This window comes from Anguilla anguilla, chromosome 10 (assembly GCF_013347855.1).
Source record: "Anguilla anguilla isolate fAngAng1 chromosome 10, fAngAng1.pri, whole genome shotgun sequence".
In the NCBI taxonomy this organism is placed as follows: domain Eukaryota; kingdom Metazoa; phylum Chordata; class Actinopteri; order Anguilliformes; family Anguillidae; genus Anguilla; species Anguilla anguilla.
The window spans coordinates 15,431,692-15,453,072 of NC_049210.1; the positions used below are offsets into that span (position 1 = coordinate 15,431,692).

Below are 21,381 nucleotides of genomic sequence, written 5' to 3' on the forward strand. Positions count from 1 at the left end.
AGCACACAGTGCAGCTAAAAGGCTGTAAAGGTTAGTAAACACAACATGAGGAGCGACTGTAGCTGGCAGTCCTCAAGTTAACTTGGCAAGGCATGCTGGGTTTATATTTAGCCTTTGGCGGTTCTGCTTTTGAACAGATTTTTTAATAATGGGAATAGCGAAAGGCACAGCAGAACGGCCTCCCCCCTCTCCAGCCTTTATTAAAAAGCCACTCGCAGCAGGGCAGGCTATGGTGAAAGGAAGCATTGGCCTCTCACTTTCTGACCAAACATGTCTTGTCAGTTCCTTTAGTCAGTGGTCATGCTCATTTACCAGCTGTAATTGTGGACTTGTGGTCTCGGTATTTTAAGCTTGCTGCTTTAGACAAAAACTGCAATGTACTGTGCTGTACAGTAAACCCTTTCATTCTTACACTACCGCAGTACAGCTATGCCAACTGATTTCCGCAAACTCTGATTTCATAAGCCCAATGTTGTCCTTTTACGTAATTTTGAATGTTCCATTAACCACTGGAATTTAGGAACTGGTAATAGATTATATTGCAAGGTCTTGTTTTTGTGGCAAAAATTAACTTTGCTTGCAAAACATTGCTTGTAGCTTATTTCGTCCCGCTTTTGTTACAAGTGTCATAATGAAATTATGAACGCCATACATGTTTTGTGTTGTTACAGTGAGTTGGCACATTATAACTAAAATAGATATTTTTATCAGAACGCAAGTGAATTAGTGTAAGATGCAGAAATGTCCTACGTTCCAAAAATGCAGCATTCCATGGGCTAGCTCAACCACTGTCATTAATGCTCACATGCTGACAAAAAATACCAAAAAATCAAAAGGTGCTCAGCTGCACAACCTAAAAGGTACAAAAATATTTTGCTCGTGTACCTGAGTGCCTTTTGGTTTATGCCATTTTTGTGGACAAGTGAGAATTAATAAGCAAATGCATTTCTGGTGTAGACTGACGTGTTTTTGCCGTATGTGGTTAGTGCTCTTACCTTTTTCCATCGCTGGCTCCTCGTACCGGGGGCACAGTTTGATCCAGCGCATTGAGTGTAAGGACGCTTCTCTAAACCAGATTCCACAGGATGAACAATTGAAGAAACGTCCTCATTTTATCTTGAGTTATGAACAGCGTTCCAGGTTGAATGCATGTGGGATGGGTTATCTGTCAACTGATGTCTTGACTTAAGGGCTGCCCAGTTGCAGAGGAATTCTGAATTTCCTCTCTAAATCCCCCATTAAAAGTTAAATGTGAAGTTATTTCTCTGTGCTGCCAAGACCTGTTTTTGGATGGCAGGGTTATTTGACTCAATGCCGCGCTCTGTCTGGCACATAAACCTTTCAGTATTTTAGTGTGTGCTGTACCTTAGAAGTGATAACTTGCTTCTCAATATTTAGGCACAGTAATGTACTGTATATTCAGTGTTGCATTTGAATTTTTAGCCTATATGACCAAAAGTATCTGGACACTTCCTGGTCTGGGGCTGTTTTTCATGGTTTGGGCTCGGCCCCTTAGTTCCAGTGTTGTCCAATTTTAATGCTACAGCATATAATCACATTCTAGACGATTCTGTGCTTCCCCAACAGTTTAAGGAAGGCTCTTTCCTGCTCCTTTCATTCAGTATGACAATGCCCCCGGGCACACAGTGAAGTCCATATAGAAATGGTTTTGTCAAGAACGGTGTGGAAGAACTTGACTGGCCTGCACAGAGCCCTGACCTCAACCCCATCTAACGCCTTTGGGATCAGCTGGAAAGCCAACTGCGAGCCAGGCCTAATCACACAATCACTAATGCTCTTTTGGTTGAATGGAAGCAAATCCCTGCAGCAATGCTGCAACATCTAGTATAAAGCCTTCCCAGAAGAGTGGAGGTTGTTATAGCTGCAAAGGCTTGACCAACTTTATATTAATGCCAATAATTTTGGATGAGATGTTGAATGTCAGGTGTCTTACATACTTTTGGCCACGTAGTGTATCTAGAACATATCTCTGAGAAAAACTATTTGGCAATTACGCTCAAATGCTTTCGAAAGAAATACTACATCAGCTGTCTGTGTCTTTGTGAAGATCAAAGTCCTTTTGAATCAAAATGAAAATGTGAAGACTGTTTGTTGTCATGCAGTGCTAGACCCATCGCATTGTGCTCTCTTGAAATAACAAAATTAGACCAATAATAGGACTATGCATTATTTATGTGACATCTTAGATTAGCATATAAATACCACATAAATGTTTGTACATGCATAACTAATTGGACGCTGCAAAGATATGAATAAATTAACTGCAGTGCCATTTTCGGTAACTACATGTAATCAACCAGAAGAGTTGTTTCCTGTTGCTCTTCTGCAGTCAGATGTTCAAGCAGAACTGTCGTGTTGCATGACATGGATGTAATCACAGTGGAGAAAGGGGCATGGAAGCATTTGCCGCTTACTGTTTAAAAGGGGCCTGATTGTTTTGGCAGAAGCTCAGATTTAATTTGCTGTGTGGTACGAAGACATGCCAACATCACTTTTGCATGTCCATGTTGTCCTTGGCTGGTATTACATTTTTCAGACTGTTTTCCATTATGTGAGCGCCTAAGTGGTTTGTCGAAGCTTGAAGACACGCTTTTGTAAAAGCTTGCGTATCAAAGATGTCATTGAAGCTTATTTAGGGGGGAGGTTCCTCCCCACCTCCCACCAATTAAAACATTTTAATAAGTCCAAGTGATCAGATTCCATATTGGAATACCTTTGGATTCAGAACTGAAATATTCCCTGAACATAATGAATACTGCTTGTGAGATTTCAAAGTTGGATTCCCCATCGCCTTGTAATCACAGATTACACACTGGCTCCCCCTACAGGCCGTGTACTCACATGAGAAAGTAAAGATGGAGGGCACCATATCCCAGCAGACCAAGCTCATCGACTTTCTCCAGGCCAAGATGGACCAGCCCTCCAAGAAGAAGAAGGTGAGGGTTTGTTCAGTGACCTTGTCTTCTCTCATCGTTACATGTCCGCACTGGAGGACTGCCACCCAGAACCCGGTAGCGTTCATGATGCTCGTCAACAACGTTGACAAATTTCAAATAGGCAGGTCTTAGAGCCCTGTCAGGTGACAGTGTGAAAGAATGTATCAGATGACATCATGACGTCCTTGGGTGAAGCATTCTACCCTGTCAGGCACATGCAAGCTCTGCGTCCTTGATTGAAAGTCGCCGGTCCATCTGACCTTCCATCTGACGGTATTCCGTACTGGCCAGTTGTTCTGGTTGCTTGGTTACCTTCTCCCCCCGTGTTGATTGGCCGCTCCTGTGGCGCAGGGCATATTCGGGCGGCGGCGGGAGGACCTGCTGAGCGCGGCCCAGGCCCAGGCCCAGCCCCAGGTGCCCATGCAGTACAACGACATGAAGGCGGCGCTGGACAAGGAGCGGGCGCGCTGCTCCGAGCTGGAGGAGGCGCTGCAGAAGATGCGCATCGAGCTGCGCTCCCTGCGGGAGGAGGGTGAGACATGGGCGGGGCTACGTGCCGTCAGTCAAAAGGCCACATGGACCTGAATCATAGAACTATGCTTTCTACAGCTGCTGTGACTGGTTAAAATGTGATGTGATGTCGCTCAAAAAAACATTACGACTCCTCCCATTCTGGGGTATGTAAGGCTTTGCTCTCCCATCGGAAGGAACCTTTTAAATTTATGCTTTACAACCTTTAGATTTTTTTATTTTTCCCCCGCATAAGTGTATCTGATCCCTTGGCAAAGCTAAAATGCTGCTCTTGTGAAGATGAGTGTTTTCTATTTTCCCCAGCAGTAACGGCTGATGAGCTGTATTGCTGTGCGCTAGACTGAGCGCTGGGCTGCTCTGTAAGAGTCTAATAAAGAGCAGAGTGAGCCGGTGGGACTGGGGTCATTTTAAACCTGCCAGTGCGCGGGGGAAATAAGTCTCCCATTATCTCTCTCCTCTCTCTCCTCTCTCTCCTCTCCAGCGACCCACTTCAAGGCCGTGGAGCACGGCGCTCCCGCCACCCCGGCCACCGCTCGCCAGCAGATCATCATGTCGGCCATCGTCAAGTCCCCCGAGCACCAGCCCAATCCCAGCAGCCTCCTGGCCCCGTCCAACTCCGCCCGCAGGAAGGAAAACGCCACCCCTGAAGGTGCGTCCCTGTAGGCCCGCTCTCTCACGCCGACACACACACACACACACACACATGCACACGCACACACAGACACACACATGCAGGCACACACATACACATACACACACACACACACACATACGCATACACACAACCCCCAATTCCATCCCACTGGCTGCTACTACAGCAGCCATTCAGGTGCAGGTGGTACTGGTGTTCCTCAGTAGTCTCAGAGCATTTCTGTCTAACAGACTTTATTATTTTATGAAGAATAATCAATCAAAATGTATTTCTATAGCACATTTCATACACAGAGGCAACCCAGTGTGCTTTACATAAATAATAGCAGCGGCACTACATGGATGCACCAGCGAAAGAATCCATTTAAAAAATGCCTTTTGAGATGGGTTTTTTTTTCCAGCTTAACCAGAGCTCTCTTTCTGGCGTGAATTAAAATACCTTTATTACAGTACATCACACTCTAATAAAGGCATTTTCATTCAGCTCATAAAGAGTGCCTGGGGTCTTTCTTTCTACTTAACCTGAGAAGACTTTGTACTTGTTATTTTTTCTAAAATGTAGCAAAAACCTGGTATGCACATAATTGAGCAGTTTTAAAGGTCTGTTGTGTGTGGAGCCCATGGTGCCAGAATGATTCTTATAAAGGAAACAAATCATGCATGCAGGTCAGTGTGTGCTCCCAAAGTGACTGTATTAACTGCACCACAAAGCCAACAGAAAATTGACCTTTTCCTTTCCTCAGTAACACTAGAGACGGCCCTGCTGGCTGGGCATATTGAGAGGACTTGGACTCCCTGGCCTGCACTGAATGCTATAAAATGTTTTGTTCTGAAACTGTTATCCTACATTTGGCTGAAAATATGACTAAGATGGCATCCAGATGAAAGCAGTTTTATCTTCCCTGGCTTTCCACTGCATCGTATCTGTACCCGGGGTGCACTGCATCGTGTGCCCCTCTGAGTATGCTTTGTGCAATGAGTCCTGCGTCCAGTTGGGTGCACTGTGAGGTTCACTTTTACGTCAGTGGCCTTCCTGCCGGACGACCGCGCGCTAGCTCTCGCGCTAGCTCTCGTGCCTCTCCTGACTCCTCCTGTCTCTCTCCCCTCTAACACTCTGCAGAGAGGAGGAGAGTCACCTTTGAAAGTAAGTTTACAGCACCCTGGCAGCAGGAGGCCCGGTTTGCTCTCCTCCCCAGCACCTCCTCTCTCCTCCCCCATTTGGCAGACGGGCCAATGAGCCGGGTTTATGAACCTCTGCACCAGAAAAAATAAAGACTCTGTAGAAGTGCAAATTATTTGACAGGTTCATTCATTCAGTAATTGAAGCCAGTGAAACTAAAGGTGTCTGGATTCTGCTGTAGTGCCTTATTATAGAGATGTTGGGTTTTCATTTTACCATGGCAGTCTGATGGACAGATATGTATATATCACTGTACCTGTCAAGGCCGTATGGAGTTTGCAGTTGTGCCTTACGCACTTTTGGCCAATATATGCCAATATGTAATGGCACGATGTCCTAATTTTATTATGACAATTTTATTATGAAATAAGCTACAAGTAATGTTTTGGTGTTCTGATCAAAACAAATTTTTGCCACAGGCTAAAACCCTAGGAGAGATTTCTGTTTTATTTTACTCATGTTGAGCAAGCTAGCTAGAACGTGACTTCTCGTTTTTTTAACTTTTCATTCAATTTAACTTTCTCTGTGCATCTCACAATGCTGCCAACAGCTGTGTAAATATGATCAATAAACAACACAAACGTCAGACACCGTAAGACGATTATCTAAAAGAAACAGGAGTAATTATTTTGTTGTGGTTCAAGTCTGGGTCATCGCCTGTTGTAATCTCTTTTTTTTTGTTGGATTATCTGTGTTTATTAGTCACGGTGTATGTTTTTCTGCGATTTGGCTTTTTCTGTGGATAAAAAAATGCAGAATCCTGTGTTAACCGGACCACTGCATCTTAAGTAATTTCATGTTTACACAAAGGTTTGTTTTTTTTGTGTTTGTTTGGTTTTGTTGCATTTTCTTCATCCAGTCTAACTCATTTCTTCATTCACGTTCACAGAATCTAGATTTTATTGACCCCCGGCCCTCCTCCTATCTTAGGTGTTTCTTCATTAGATAAGAGCAGCACTGGGGGTCGGTTCCATTTTATCTCAGCCAATTCTGGAAATGGACTGGCAATTTAATGAGTTGAGAAATTACCATAATGCTCTATGAAGGTTTCAGTTCATTTACTGGTTCCTAACCGTAGATAGGACCGGTTGAACAAAACACTTTCCTGCAGTATGTAAATGTGGAGTCTTCGAAATCTTTTTTCTGAGTGCAAGGTTCAGAAAATCTGAAGCAATTGCCTGGAATCATATCCGCAGTCATTCTCCCAAAGACCTCTGCTTGCTGCCGTTCAACCACGGGTCACAGACCATTCCCCGGGGAACTCCTCTCCTTTATTATTTGTTTTCCTTTAATAAGACCTGGGCTTACACTGAGACATCCTGCAAAAGCCAGCACATGCTCCCTGCCTGATGCATCCTGTGCATGAATCTCATCTGCCCCTCCCAAAGGAGAGCGCTGATCCTGAACCAAGATGACAGGATCTCTTTTCGCCTTTTGATTTTCTTTTTGTTCTTTCTCCTTTAGTTCTTCCTCTGTGTGCTGCTGAGAACACCTTGTCTTTGATTATATCCCATTGGTGTATATTTTTTAACTTGTGTTCCTTTGCAAATTGCTGTTCAGGAGTTTCGCAGACAAAGCAGGGATGCTTGTCACCGCAGCTGTAGTGTCAGAAAAAGCACGTTGATACAGAAGTGCGAGCTAACAAAAGCATTAGCAGTCACCTGTGTATTAGACTTCCAAGTGCCTTTGAGTGTCATTCATTACCTGGTAAGAAATGGATGAGAAGGGAAACAGCTCAGATTTTACAGATAAAGGATATAAATGGCGTGTGTGTGATCCGTTTAATGGTGCGTATATATTGTTTCTGTAAATCCTTTGTGGTTTTGTCTGTCAGAATCGAAAGCTGAGCGTTTTGGTTTGTTTGTTTTTTTTTATTTATTATTTTTTACATTTTTACATTGATTTTCAAGTATAGAAGGGAAGTGTGATGGCTTTTTTGTGACAGGTGAACTTAGTGTCTGTTTTTTGTGCCTGAAGTCAAGCTGAAGGTTGCTTGGTTGTGGAATAAGACTCTCATTGGCTGTTTGTAGTGTGTGGGCGTAGCCGCTGTGGGTTTGGCTGTTACTATGCCTAGCTGCCGATGGGGGGAGCGGTTGTGGGCGTGCCCGTTGCCGGGAGTAACACTGCGCTCTCCTGCTGTCCCTATTGGCTGTGTGCAGAGTACGGGCGGCGCGTGAAGGAGAGGATGCACCACAACATCCCGCACCGCTTCACCGTGGGCCTCAACATGCGGGCCAGCAAGTGCGCCGTGTGCCTGGACACCGTGCACTTCGGCCGGCAGGCAGCCACCTGCCTAGGTATGTACCGCCCACCCCGGTCACCTGACCCTGCCGTCTCCCCATCATGTCCTCCTTCCTGTTCACTGTTTTACACCCCTGATGTCCGTTTGATTACAATTCATTTGTTCAATAGAGATTGTGGTTAGTTAGTTATGCAGTATGTATGTAGTTGATTGTAAACCCTTGATAGAAGGATTATGGTGCCTCTGAGAATCTCTGTTGTCCCGTTTTGAGAATTTTGATACAGTATGTGTCTAAAGGTGCTTGAGTATCATCTGCAGCAGGGGTCCTCAATCTTATCCAGAAAGGGCCAATCTGGGGGAAGGCTTATGTTCCAACCAAGCAGTAACAACACCTGATTCTACCAATCAAAGTCCTTGGCAAAGACTCTGTTGGTTGATTAGTAGAATCTGGTGTGTAACTGCTTGGTTGGCACAAACACCTGCACCCAGACCGGCCCTTTCCGGATAAGACAGAGGACCTCTGATCTACAGCATATTCTCTCAAATCCCACATTTGGTGTTCAGTTGCGTTGAAGGACTGCTCATTGCTCATTGTGCCCTCTTGTTGTTTTGTTGACTCTCTTGTGTTTCGCCCCCCGTGTTGCTCCCCCAGGACTGCAGTGACCACCCCGCCTGAGCGACCCCCCCTCCTCCGTCCCCGTGGCGTTTAACGGTGTTTTCTCTCCTGCTTTAGAATGTCGAGCTTTGTGCCATCCAAAATGCTCCCCCTGCCTTCCAGCCACGTGCGGCCTGCCCGCCGAGCTCGCCTTGCACTTCTCCGAGGCGCTGTGCCGCGACAAGGCCAACTCGCCTGGCCTGCAGGTCAAAGAGGCCAGCGGACACGTGCGCCTGGAGGGCTGGATGAAGCAGCCCAGGTGAGCTCGGGGGCGGGGCCAGGGGAGGGGCCTAACACTGGGGTTTGTTTTGTTCCTATGGGGCCATCGGTGGAAATTAATTGGCTAAGATAGTTTTGCAAAGATCTATAAGAGGAATCGTGTTTTCACAGAGAATTGCTAATGCCTTCCAGGGCATGCAGTATAAACAGAGATCCTTGCGGCTATATTATAATCACTATCCCTTTTCCCCTGCTTTTTTTACTTTGCTGTCATGAGGGCTGTTTGATCATTGGTTCTGGTCATTATACATTTTGAAAAGCAAGTTTGTTAACATTTTTTTAGTTTGATCCTGTAAAATGCTTTTAATGAACACGATGACCAGACAAGATCTCAATGATCAAAATGGTTTTTTGAGATATTAAACACTTTTGGGCGCATCAAAGATGCGAGTGCCCGTTCATGCCTATATTAAGACTATATTTACTGTGAAGATCCTCAGCATTGCTTAAGGTATATTGCCTTAATGATTTCTAGTTCCGTGGCAAGGGAGGCGGGGTTTGAGAAAGGCGGGGCTTGACGAGTGGCCCCTCCCTCCTCGGCGGAGTCCCGGTTGGTCTGACGGCTGCTGTGTGTGTCCTGCAGGAATGGGAAGCGAGGGCAGGGCTGGGAGAGGAAGTACGTGGTGCTGGACGGGACCAAGGTGTCCATCTACGAGACAGAGCCCCGAGAAGGTTCAGCCTCTCCGTCCTGCGCCGTCTCCACCTAAACACACCAAGCGTAGACTGTGCATGATCAACGGCTTCCACCGGCCACGCACCAAACCGGTTAAAACCTGCCTGTTGCAGCAACCAGTTGTGATCTTAAAGGGGAACATATTTTAGTGTATTTTATTGATCCCTCTACTGTTGGAAAGATTTTTTTTTTTAATTCAAAGCTGTGGTTGATTAGATGTCTTATTTGCTGTGTCCACATCTGAAATGCACATTTTTTACTCTGCTATGCTTCGCCTCCCCATTTTCTACAATCCATTACTCTCTTTTTTTAGTTTTGGTTGTCATCACTTGGGCAGAATTTCTTCAGAATGGGAAATGGATATCTATAAAAATTTGCTTGTGGTGAATGTCTACATTTTATTTGGCGCCAGGGACAGTGTACCTGTGGGCATTTTATCATAAAAAGCTGTGTTTGGGGCGTTTAAAGGGGAATTTAAAGTTCCCTTTTAAATTCACCCCAATGTTTAGAAATGCCAGTCGGTATTAGGGAAGGTTTGGCAGGGCACTCAACATATCTGCACAGAGCATTAGCTCTCCACTTGTGCTGGTTATGTCTCATCTAACTCTGCTCTAGAGATTTCACTTTCAGTTAGTCCAGCTGACTGTGGTTCAAAAAACATGTTTTCAAACGCATACAAGTAAAATGTACTTTAACAAATATGAGTAGGCGCAGAGGCTGTGCCCCTGTCTGACGGTGGGACTGTGTGCCTCTCAGACTCGGTGAAGCCGCAGGAGGAGTTTGAGCTGTGTTTGCCTGACGGGGAAGTGACTGTGCACGGGGCCGTCGGGGCATCTGAGCTGACCAACACTGCCAAGTCGGGTGAGACCGGGCTGTCCAGCCCCACACTCTTATTCAGGGCCTGCGTGAAGGCCGTTCACTCGGTGGTGTTGAGAGTATTGAGAGTGCTGAATGTGAGTTTATGTGCATGTCTGTTTGTGAAGTCCTGTTTGCTTATGTGTATGTGTTCCTGGTCGTGTTTGCATGTTCACTTGTTTTTGTGTTTGTGTGTTAGATTGTCTGTGTTTGTGTATGCACATACTTGTGTCTGTGTGTGCGCAACTGTATACCGTCTTTGTGCAGGTGTGCCTGTGCGCTGGTTCCTCATTGGATGTGTTGTCTGCAGACATCCCCTTCGTGCTGAAGCTGGAGTCGCACCCCCACACCACCTGTTGGCCGGGCCAGTCCATGTACTTCATGGCCCCCAGCTTCCCGGACAAGCAGCGCTGGGTGGCCGTGCTGGAGTCGGTGGTGGCCGGAGGGCGGGGCTCGCGGGAGAAGGCGGAAGCCGACGCTGTGAGTACCGCTGTGTGTCCTCCACCTTCCCAGCAGACCCCAGACTGCAGGCCTTCATCTGGAGAGCCTATCACTGCGGGTTCTTCCTGAAGGGTCACTTTGCTAAAAGGATGTCAGATTGAACACTTTCTTCCTCACCTCCCAGTTCAGCGGGTACTATAACGTGTAATAAATAGCGAGGAACTCGTCTCGCAGCGGACAAATCTCGGATTCCTATCTCCCTTTCCCCTCTTGGCACTGCCTGAAAGTGCCTTTATTATTTATTGAGTGGTGAAAGGCCAATTTTGACTCTCTGCCACAGTGGTTTTTTTTCCCTTTTTCTTTTTAAGAAAAGCTCTCTGAGAATACACTGTTGGCTGCACTGTGTTTATAGTTGTGACATTTCTTCAAGTGATTTACTGTGCATCGGCTTCCTCACTTGATTGTCTCTTGGTCCCAGCATGCACTGAGAGTCTGGCTGAGCTACTTCACAGCCTGACAGCACAAAGCTGCCACTGTTCTGATGCACTCAAAAGGCAGACTGCATCTGTAGCACAAACTTTTATAATATGTTCACACCTTTGTGTGATAGTGTTTTTAAAAAATTATATAAAAACAGACTAACTCCAGTCCACAGGGAGGTGGAGGAGTGCTTTGTGTGTCTCCTATGAGTGGTCATGAGGACCATGTTGATGAGGTCAGGTCAGCAGCCAAGAGATATGAGAAGCACATCCCACATTATGTTCACACGAAGATCACATGCCTTACTTCTCTCACCTGTGCGATAATTTCTCCAAACTGTCCAACATCGAATCATAGAAGAGGGAACTGTGAAAATGTCTTGTTCTTTCAGTGTCTTTCTCTGTGGTGTTAATTGTCTGTTTCTCTCTCTTTCTCTGTCTATCTCTCTGTCTCTCTCTCTATCTCTCTGTTTCCATCTCTGTTCTTCTCCATGATGTTTTGCTGTGCGTGTATGTTTATGTCTTTTCGCTCTCCGTGTCCTTGTTGGTTTTGCTGTGCTCATAGGGCGGTGTCTCCAAAAGACAGATGATTCTTTCCCCTCTGGTTCAGGTAACCACCTGCACGAGGCTGCCTGCTGCTTGGCTCCACCCCCCCTCTAGGGTTGTCACTTTTCCAAAAACCTCAGTTTGAATGAATCTCACAAATGAGGAATTCATTTGAATTTGTTGGAAATTTCAACCCTCAAAATTTAAATAAAACCTTGTCTAAATGTTTAATTATTATGGCCCAGTTTTAATTTCCCGTCAAACCTGTAGTTAATAGCTTAAACGTGCTATAACTAAAAAATAATGACAACAGTATCTTGGATTTTTATTAAACAAAATAAAACCAGGGAAGATTATCTGAAAGAGGTCATTCACAGCAATAACATGACATGGTAGGTCAACTTGCTCAAACTGTTTTGTCTCCAGTGGCATAGTGGTCCTGCTACCCCACGAAACGCAGTATCTTTGGAACACAGGACAGTTTAAAATCTGTGTTTTACACTCATTCACTTGAGGGTCTCATAAAAATAACAATTTTGTCATAATGTGGAAATTCTCAATACCAACACAAATAGATATAGTAAGTCTTTCATAATTTTATTATGACAATTGTTGCAGAAACAGGATGAAATAGTGGGATTAGTGGGATTGGCCAGTGACTGTTGTAATCTCAAAAAATAAAAAATATAATAAATATATCCTAGACCAAACTATAAGATAGCTTGTGTTTATGGGTCTGTTTGATATTGAGCACAACATGGATGAGCACAGACTGCAGCTGGGCTCCTTCTGAGCCTTGGAAGTCTGACGTAATGCAAAGAAAAAAACCTTTACCCATGTGTGGATTTCCAAATCAAAGGAGAATTTCTCTATGGAGAAAATGAATGGTAGTTTCACATAACCGTCCCTGTCACAGTTAGTGATTTAAACTGCCGTTTTATCTGTACACTTTCTCTCCTAAATGGCACTGGATCCATGAATTCCAATGCCGCCATGCCACCAAAATGATTATTTTTCAGATGGCAAGCTACTGTAACACTGCTGCAGATGTGATTTACATCACAACTAGTGGGTTCCATGGGAAGGGCTTTTCAAGCTAGTCAAAGCCACATTTAGCCAGCAAATACATTTAAAGAAAGTACTTGAATAAGGAAATAACCAGAACAGCAACAATAAAGATATTCACAGCGATATATACAACAGAACAAAATGAAAAAAAATTTATTTATTACACTAACGGGTAGAAGTTACACTAACAGCAAACGTCTTACACGTGTGAACGGTACCTAACCTGAAGGGAATGACAAGACTTCTGAGGTCCATTTCGTCTTGCAACAGCACTACAACTTCAAACCGTTAATTAAATATTCAAAATTTAGAATTATTGAACAAAAAAAGTGACAGCCCTATACCCACACGCATTCACCCCACGCACACAAGAACACACCCTTGCACACAAGCAGCAGTTATTACTTGGTATTTAAAAACAGTGAATGAAACATTCTTAAAATGGCCTCTGAATACCAGTTTATATCCCTGTAGGTGTTTCCTTTGCTATAGACATGTGCATAAACACACACACATGCCCAGGAGAGACATCTGCAGTGCAGGTGTCTGCGATGTGGCACAGGAGCCCCACACCTGTTCAGCTGCCACCCCATGGCTTCCCCGCCTCACTGTTGCCAAATCACACCGTCCCGTCACCTCGCCTCACCTGTCATCGTCATGAATACCGTGTCAGTGTGGTTTTCTGTCTTAGTGATGTTTTCCAAAAAATCAAGAGGGACATGTGTGTGTGCAGGCTATGTGCTTGTGCTTGTATTGTATCACAACAGAAAGCAAGGACATATAAGCCATGGTTACTTGATGTTTAAATATTTGAGCTTAAAAGCATTGAGCAGCATGGAAGTCATTGTCTCTGTGACCTGCAGCCTTTTAATCAGGGAATGCTTTACTCAGATTTATCTTCTATGCATTCGCACCTTTAGTTTTTTCAGCTGACAGCTGTCTTTGGGAATTTCATTCCAGTTGTTCCTGGGGAACCATTTCATTGTTTCCCTATGTATGGGAATGTATGGGAGGCACAAATCAGCTCCCCTTTTACAGTGCCTGCAGACATATCAGGGCAGATAATGACCAGTTGAATGGGGACGGGGGACATGACCATGTCTTCTGAAACAATGTGTGGTAACGCTGAGTAGAGGAAAATGTACAAAGACTGCCAGGGTTTGTACGTGACCTGTGGCTAGACTGACGTAGGTAGCTTTGTGTCTGTCCCTCCTTAAACCTGCCTGTCTCCATGCAGAAACTGCTGGGAAACTCTCTGCTGAAGCTGGAGGGGGATGACCGTCTAGACATCAACTGCACCCTGCCCCTCACTGATCAGGTACTGAGGAGGAGATCGGTTGGTCAATGTAGACTGGGTCATGTAGGCCAACTAATCAGCAGTTGAACTGTATTTGGCATGACGACTTGAGTGTCCTTGAAGTGCTTTTCAGTGGCACACATTCAGCGCGGAAGTGCCTTTTCACCGCTGTACTTTTCAGCCTGTACCAATCCCATCCTATTACTCATCTTGCCTCTGTCTGTGTACGACTCTGCAGTGTACTGATTGTTTTTCCATCTTCCCACCCTCTTCAGATAGTGATGGTGGGCTCAGAGGAGGGTCTGTACGCCCTGAACGTCATCAAGAACTCCCTGACCCACATCCCCGGCCTCGGCTCCGTATTTCAGATCCACATCCTGAAGGACCACGACAAGCTCCTCATGATCATGGGTGAGTGGCTCTCCTCTGGCCACATTACAGTGTGTATCTGATGTAGTGACAGCGTTTTATTCCGGGGCCACACCATCCATCAATATCATCTGCTTTGTTTCCACCTTGGTGCTGTAGAACCACAGTGTGCTGGTTGTTGTTACTCAGCACTTAATACACCAATTTAAGTAGTTCATGACACAATTTTCTCACTACACCTAGTTTCTTGTGTATAAACGAGTTGCTGCTGATAGTAAGAAAACAAAAGCCAGTAAGCCTCGTGACTAGCGTATCTTTACATGAAGTCTGATGCAGTGACTGTGTTTGGCCACCAGGGGCAGAAAGAGCACTGTGTCTGATCGAGATCAAGAAGGTGAAGCAGTCTCTGTCCCAGTCTCACCTCCCTGCCCAGCCGGAGATCTCCCCCTTCATCTTTGAAGCGGTCAAAGGCTGCCACCTCTTTGCTGCAGGCCGGGTAGGGCCACCCCTTCTGTGAATGTGGCAGCATTATGGAGTACAACATGAGATGTAGCGAAAGACATTTTGTTTCTAAGCCTGAAAATGGTGCCCTTCTCCCCCTGTCCGCAGATTGAGAACGGACAGTGTATCTGCGCCGCAATGCCCAACAAGATCATCATCCTTCGCTACAATGACAACCTCAACAAGTTTTGCATAAGGAAGGTGAGGCTGCGGCGCACCCCTACGACACGCACAGTATGAAAATCGTTAGACTGCTTCTTGCTCAGATGTGCCTGAGCAGGGCAAGCACTGTTCTGTGAAAAAGCTGCTTGGATACTCTGCAAAGTATTGAAGAAATCAGCAAAGTATTGGCAAACTTTAGTGCGATAGGAGATGTTGGGTTTCTGCTTGTAACAGAATTAATGAAAGAGTCTGCTTTCTGGCACCTGACAGAAATGTCCCTCTCCTCCTCTCCTCTTACCACATGGTCCCTCCTTCCACTCCTTTCTCCACGTTTTCTCTTGTTCTCTACCCTTCATCCTTTTCTCTTCCTCTCCACACTCCTGCCACTTTCCTTCCAATCTCTTCACGGTCCGTTCATGGTCACTTCTCCTTCCTGCTTCTCCCTCTCAGGAGATCGAGACCCTGGAGCCCTGCAGCTGCATCCACTTCACCACCTACAGCATCATCATCGGAACCAACAAGTTCTACGAGATTGAGATGAAGCAGTATGTGCTGGAAGGTAAGGGACGTTACAAACCTGTTGAATATTCCTATAAATGTTCCTTTAAATTCCTAGCTGTTATTGTCCTTAGGGTCTTGAACTGTCGAGAGAAAGTTTTTTTAGTGTGTAAAGTCCCACATTATAACACTCTCACCTCTCTTTCCTGCCCTCAGAGTTTCTGGACAAAAATGACGGTTCGCTGGCCTCCGCTGTCTTCGCCGCGTCCTCCCACAGCTTTCCCATCTCCATCATGCAGATCAACAGCACCCCACAGAAAGAGGAGTATCTGCTCTGTTTCCATGGTCAGCAGCCTCCGCCTGCACTGTGTTCCTCTCTGTCATTTCCTCATGCTGCCTTACACAGTCCCACATGCTAACACACCTTCACAACGCTCATACATGCAACAGTATTAAGTTTTGTTGGAGTATTTTGACACGTAATGACTGGAATTCAAATACAGGTAGGCTTTTAGTGTTTAAATATAGATATTAAGCATCTCGGTTAATCTTACATGAAACATTTTAAAATGTATGTTCTGCATAAGCATATGTGAAAGGTGTGCGTGTCCCAACAGAGTTTGGAGTCTTTGTGGATGCATACGGCCGGAGGAGCCGGAATGAAGACATTAAATGGAGCCGCCTACCCCTTTCTTTTGGTAAGTGCTTTTGTTTCTGTATAGGTGACCATTAGAGCTGTCACTTTTTCCATGACCCGAGTTTGAATGAGTCCCATGAATAAGTGAAATGCTTTTGAATTTGTTTACATTTTCAATCATAAAAATGTCAATAAAACGTTGCCTAAATGTATAATTATTATGGCCCAGTTTTAATTTCCCATCAAACCTGTCGCTAAATAGCTTAAGCACACTATGGTATAACTAAGAAATGACAACAGCATCTGGAATTTTTATTAAAATAAAATTAGGAAAGAAATTCAATAAAAAATTACTCTGTAGATCAACTGTTAATCAAACTGTTTAGTCTCTAATGGCATAGAACAGTGGTCGTGCTAGCCCATGGAATGGTCTTTGGAATACAGCACATTTCAAAATCTGCCTTTTACATGAAATCTTTGTTCTGATAAAAATAACAATTTCTGCCTTAATATGCCAACTCACAATATCACAATAAATATATGCTGTTCATAACTGTATGATGACACTGAAACAGATTATGGTACAAATGGTATTCTGATGGTATTTAAAATACATTTTTTCCACACTGGCTAATAATATGAAAAACTTAAAAACTCCTAGGAGCAATTTTTGTTTCAATTCATGCATGTTGAGCAAGCTAACTAGAGCATATCTTTTTAAAATTTTTCACTCAAATTAAATACTTTCTCTTTAAATCTCAGAATGCAACCAACGTCTTTATAAATATTATGATCAACACAAATATTAGACCCCCGAAAGACGATTAATTATTCAAAGGAGACTCAAAGAAACAAGTAATTATTTTGCTGTGGTTTGTCTGGGTCATTGCCTGTTATGGTCTTTAAAAAATAAAATAAAATAATAAACCTCAAAATATCTGCGTTTATAGAACTGCATGATGGCTCTTTTTTTTCCTCTGTAAAAAATACAGAATCTTGTGCTAATGCGAACACTGACTGAACCCGTAATATTTCCAAACGGCACTCTTGAGGTGCAGAGGAGTTGCAATTTTTCTTGGCTCCTCCATTTGGAATGTATAGCCTGCAGGCTATGCGGATAGCACGGCTCGCACATGAACGTTATTTTTAGGCTACCTAACAGTATACCCTGTAGTCAAAACAATAATATGGTTTGTTTATCGGTCTTGTTATTGAGCGTTGCCATGAGCGCCACATGGATCAGCACAGAGTGCAGCTGGGCTCCTTATTTCAGCTAGGCAGTGGGACTGCAAGTATGAATCCTTAATTAAATGTTAAAAATGTAAAGATTTCCAAGGGATTCAAACAAGTTTGGTAGTGTGGACAAATCAATTAAAAACAGTGGTGGATATAATTTTGACACCTATCTTTTCGGGGGGGATTATTACTTGTTCCACTTTTTCTCTGAGCATTGTATTAGTGTAAAATAATATAATTTTCCCATATTTTGAACATAAAATGCATCTCATGTCCTTTGTTATTTTATGCAGCCATTTTATAATTTTGGGCGGCTGTGTGTTTGTGTATGTATTAACAGTTCTCTTCTTTGTCACAGCCTTCAGAGAACCGTACCTGTTTGTGACCTACTTTAACTCCTTGGATGTCATTGAAGTACAGGGACACTCTGCTCTGGGGTAAATCTGACCACCCTTCAACTGCAGTGGCAGCGAATCTAAACGTGCTCAATGTTGGCTCAGTAACAGTTACAGTATACACCAACAGGTTTCAGCCCTTCCACACCATGCCAGCAGATTTGGCATCTCTCAGTGATAGATGCCTATAAAATAACTGGAGGAAACTTTTGTGTGATTTTTTTGAATGCCGTGCCAATTTTTCTGTGTGAGTTTCCAAACACTATATTCTGAGCAACTTTTCATTTTTGCTAAATATTTCAACTGCCGTTGTAGCATGCATAGACCAGAGAGAATATTCTCCATTACATTAATAAATATGCCTTTGTGCGGGGCTCTTTCCTCCATCACTTCAACATTAAGGCAGACCATGTGTTATAGAAAATATGTATTCCGTTAAAGATTCAAGTGAGGAGGTCCTATTGGCCTACATTGGCCTTTGCACTATAAGGGGTGGTGGGGACCTTGCACCTCTATGTGAGTATCCAATATGTGTCCGTCTCTGTCCAGCTCTCCAGCCCAAGCTCACCTGGACATTCCCAACCCCCGCTACCTGGGCCCTGCCATCTCCTCTGGAGCCATTTACCTGGCCTCCTCCTACCAGAACAAGCTGCGGGTGATCTGCTGCAAGGGCAACCTGGTGCGCGAGTCCGGGGAGCTGCAGAGGACCGGGTCCAGCCGCAGGTGGGAGGGCCGACTCTGCAGGACGTTTAACGCGAGGGGGTCTGACCCTGTCTGAGTCTAAGAGCAAGCCGCTCTTGCATTTTCAGTTGCAATGGATGAGAGCATCTGCTAAATGAATGCTAGGCAGTGTAGGAGTAAGAAGAGTTTATTGTAAATCACCAGCTGGAGCTGTGGGGATTCTCTGGCAGATACTCAGAGGCCCCCTGTAGGTTTCCCCAGGCCGTGTTTTATGCTCACAGTCTGGAGCCTGGGAGGGGTTTGTGCTAATCTGCCTTGGCTGTGGGCCAGCCGTGCCTGAGGCACAGCAGAAGCATGCCCACGGCTTCTTGGGGCTGACCGCACACTGGCCAAACCCAGTTCTGATTGGAGGTTTTACCCAGAGCTCAGGCAAATCAGGTGCAACTATGTGCACGTTGGTCTCTTTTTAAAAAAAATCAGTTTGTTTCTCAGTAAGTAAGTTAGTCGTGTCAAATCACGGACTCTTGCTTTAAGTGTGGCTGCGCTTGGCAGCTTAACAGCACCACCCACTGTTATTTTACTGTTGGCTGCCTGAGCCAAATCAGCAGCAGAGTTAATATTCCCTGCTCTTAGTTTTCATAAACTGAGACAAATTACCTTGCGCTGTGTAATAATTTAAAAGAAAAGGAATAAGTGCCTTTATGTTTCACCTACTAGCTCTGAGGGTCCTCTAAGCTGTATTAGTCATGCATTTGAGAGGCACATGTGCCTCTTTGCCTGTGATTAAGCCTTTCATTTAAATTCTGTTGAGTGGTCGGTGCCCCTCTATCACTCCCCTCTCTGCCCTGACCTCCGCAGCAGCCCCAACAAGAGAGGCCCCCCCTCCTACAACGAGCACATCTCCAAGCGCCTGGCCTCGGGCCCCGGGACCCAGGAGGGGGGCCTGCACCGCGAGCCCAGCACCCCGCACCGCTACCGCGAGGGGCGCACCGAGTTCCGGCGGGACAAGTCCCCGGCCCGCCCCCTGGACCGGGAGAAGTCCCCGGGCCGGATCCTGGACAGCCGCAGGGAGAGGTCCCCCGGCAGGATGTTTGACGAGAGGCCCCGCCTCCACACCGGCTCCGTCCGCACCCCCCTCACGCCCGTCAACAAGGTGAGCCCGTTTGAGCCAGCACATAAAATGAGGGAAAAATATCAAGTATAGTTTCTCATGAAGGTTTGGTGAACAGAATAATTATGAAATCATCTTGATGTATGGACCAAAAACCAAGGTTTCCTATAGAAGGTGAATGAAGTTGGCTTAGTTCCTACCCAGTGATGTTCTTGGTGCTCACAGGCAACCTGATGTCCTCCGTGAGGGGGTTATCTCTTACTTTGATTGGATATAGCACTCCTGTACTAAGTGTGGCTAATTGTTACTGGCTCACTAGCAAGTCAGAGTGCAGACAATTCAGTTGCAGTGCTTCCTGCACAGGTACAACTGGTACACTGGTGACTTAAGTCAGAATTGGTCATTTGAAATGGAAAAGGTGGCTCACTTATTTCCAAGTGTAATGAAAAGCTGTAGACATCTAGCAATGGTTTTAAAATATCCTGTCCTGTAATTCCTAATACAATGACTAAAACAGAGGCAGTAGGGCCCCTACAAATTTTTATGAAGATTGTAGTACCGTCTCGACAGATGTGCAGGGTCACTACCTCCAGTATTTTCATCTGTTTTAGGAACCGCTGGCCTATTAGAGACTGGCTTGTCCTTGTGTTTCTGTGGAGATGTGTGTAACCCAGTGTCCGTCTCTCTTTTTGCAGGTGTGGGATCAGTCGTCCGTCTGAGTGTCTCCGCCAGCCGTCGATGTGCTAGAGACAGGAGGAACCTGCTCCTCAGGGTCAGCTTCGCGGTCCGTGGAGCTCCTGGTGACACCACCGAGGAAAGGCCAAGCGAGGCACCGTCCGCAGTCTCGTCCTGCTTCTTACCGGATCTTCTTGCCAGCCACACACCCCTGCATTTGGGGACCCCCAGCTCCTTTCTCCTTCGTGCGTGTGTCCAATACGTTTGCAGCTGAGAACACGTTTTTAACACACATCCCTACTAACGCTCTTCTTGCCTGCAGTACAATAAAAAAATAATCTTTTTAGCACTACTTGATCTTCAATATTGTACATAGGGTTAACTCCAGTTTTTATAGAGTATAAAGGGAATAACAGGCTGGTAAAGCCAAGTCTATTTTTATTAACAGAGTTTCTAATGTGCCGACTGAGCGTTGCAGCATTTCCTATTCAGAATAATGAAATCAGTACGAGCCGAGCGACGTTTTGCAGGATCACATTTTATTCACCTCGGCAGTGAAGCGCAGCACGTAAGCGAGGGGCAGTTTTTCAGGAAATGAACTTTTTTTATTTTCTTTCCTTTGGTGGAGTCCTGGTCCAGTCGACTAATTGACTTCATTTCATAAAATTTCACTTTGCCAGCGAGTGTACAGCTTACCAACTTTCTGTAAGCAATAGAGAAATCATACATTTTGCTCCAAGCTTTGTGTTGTGTAAATAATAAGGTTTATTTGCGTGAGGAGGGAGTTTAGAGGTAATTACCCAAGCGTAAGCCTTTAAAACAGTCAGCAGGAAGTCAGCTGAAACTCACCATTACTTTCAGCTCACCATGAAGTCTGTGTACGATACAGATATCTTGCTCTTTATACTGTGCAGTGAACAATGTCTGACGACCCTCAGGGTGTGTTTCAGTATTACAGCTTCCTTTTATTGTGAGATTTCAGTGCTGAAGTGCCACAGTTAGAATTTTTTTTTTTTCTTTCAAAAATAACCATAAACTTGTGACCAAAAACACTTGTAAAGTCGCACTATGAAGCATGTGTAATTTCAAACACTAAATTTCAAACCTTTCATTTCCTACTTTTTTGTGTTTGACCTTTTCTTGTGTGTTCACTTAAATTGTGCATTAACTATATTGTCAGGAAAAATTGCTAACAAGATCATTTGCTTTTGATATTTTTCATGTAAAAGTACATTAAACATGACTGAATAATCCTCATTTGA

At 44.8% G+C, this 21,381-nt stretch overlaps 1 protein-coding gene across 3 annotated transcripts in view; it reads left to right on the top strand.

The window, feature by feature from the left end:
* LOC118206623 (citron rho-interacting kinase-like) overlaps positions 1–21,376 on the top strand; it is a 77,464-nt gene extending 56,088 nt beyond the window's left edge. The window contains exons 30-49 of one of the 3 annotated variants that reach the window (XM_035379512.1): positions 2,850–2,957; positions 3,309–3,489; positions 3,970–4,137; positions 5,260–5,283; positions 7,479–7,616; positions 8,340–8,475; positions 9,079–9,167; positions 9,925–10,029; positions 10,334–10,503; positions 13,795–13,875; positions 14,130–14,265; positions 14,580–14,719; positions 14,833–14,925; positions 15,337–15,445; positions 15,601–15,729; positions 16,002–16,082; positions 17,616–17,694; positions 18,202–18,375; positions 19,192–19,486; positions 20,140–21,376. In XM_035379512.1, the coding sequence (XP_035235403.1) occupies positions 2,850–2,957; positions 3,309–3,489; positions 3,970–4,137; positions 5,260–5,283; positions 7,479–7,616; positions 8,340–8,475; positions 9,079–9,167; positions 9,925–10,029; positions 10,334–10,503; positions 13,795–13,875; positions 14,130–14,265; positions 14,580–14,719; positions 14,833–14,925; positions 15,337–15,445; positions 15,601–15,729; positions 16,002–16,082; positions 17,616–17,694; positions 18,202–18,375; positions 19,192–19,486; positions 20,140–20,163 (2,460 nt within the window). In that variant the 3' untranslated portion in view covers positions 20,164–21,376. Of the gene's footprint in view, positions 1–2,849; positions 2,958–3,308; positions 3,490–3,969; positions 4,138–5,259; positions 5,284–7,478; positions 7,617–8,294; positions 8,476–9,078; positions 9,168–9,924; positions 10,030–10,333; positions 10,504–13,794; positions 13,876–14,129; positions 14,266–14,579; positions 14,720–14,832; positions 14,926–15,336; positions 15,446–15,600; positions 15,730–16,001; positions 16,083–17,615; positions 17,695–18,201; positions 18,376–19,191; positions 19,487–20,139 lie in introns of all 3 variants that reach the window. The other 2 variants (XM_035379510.1, XM_035379511.1) reach the window with 2 other exon arrangements.
* Positions 21,377–21,381: the final 5 nt, after the last annotated feature.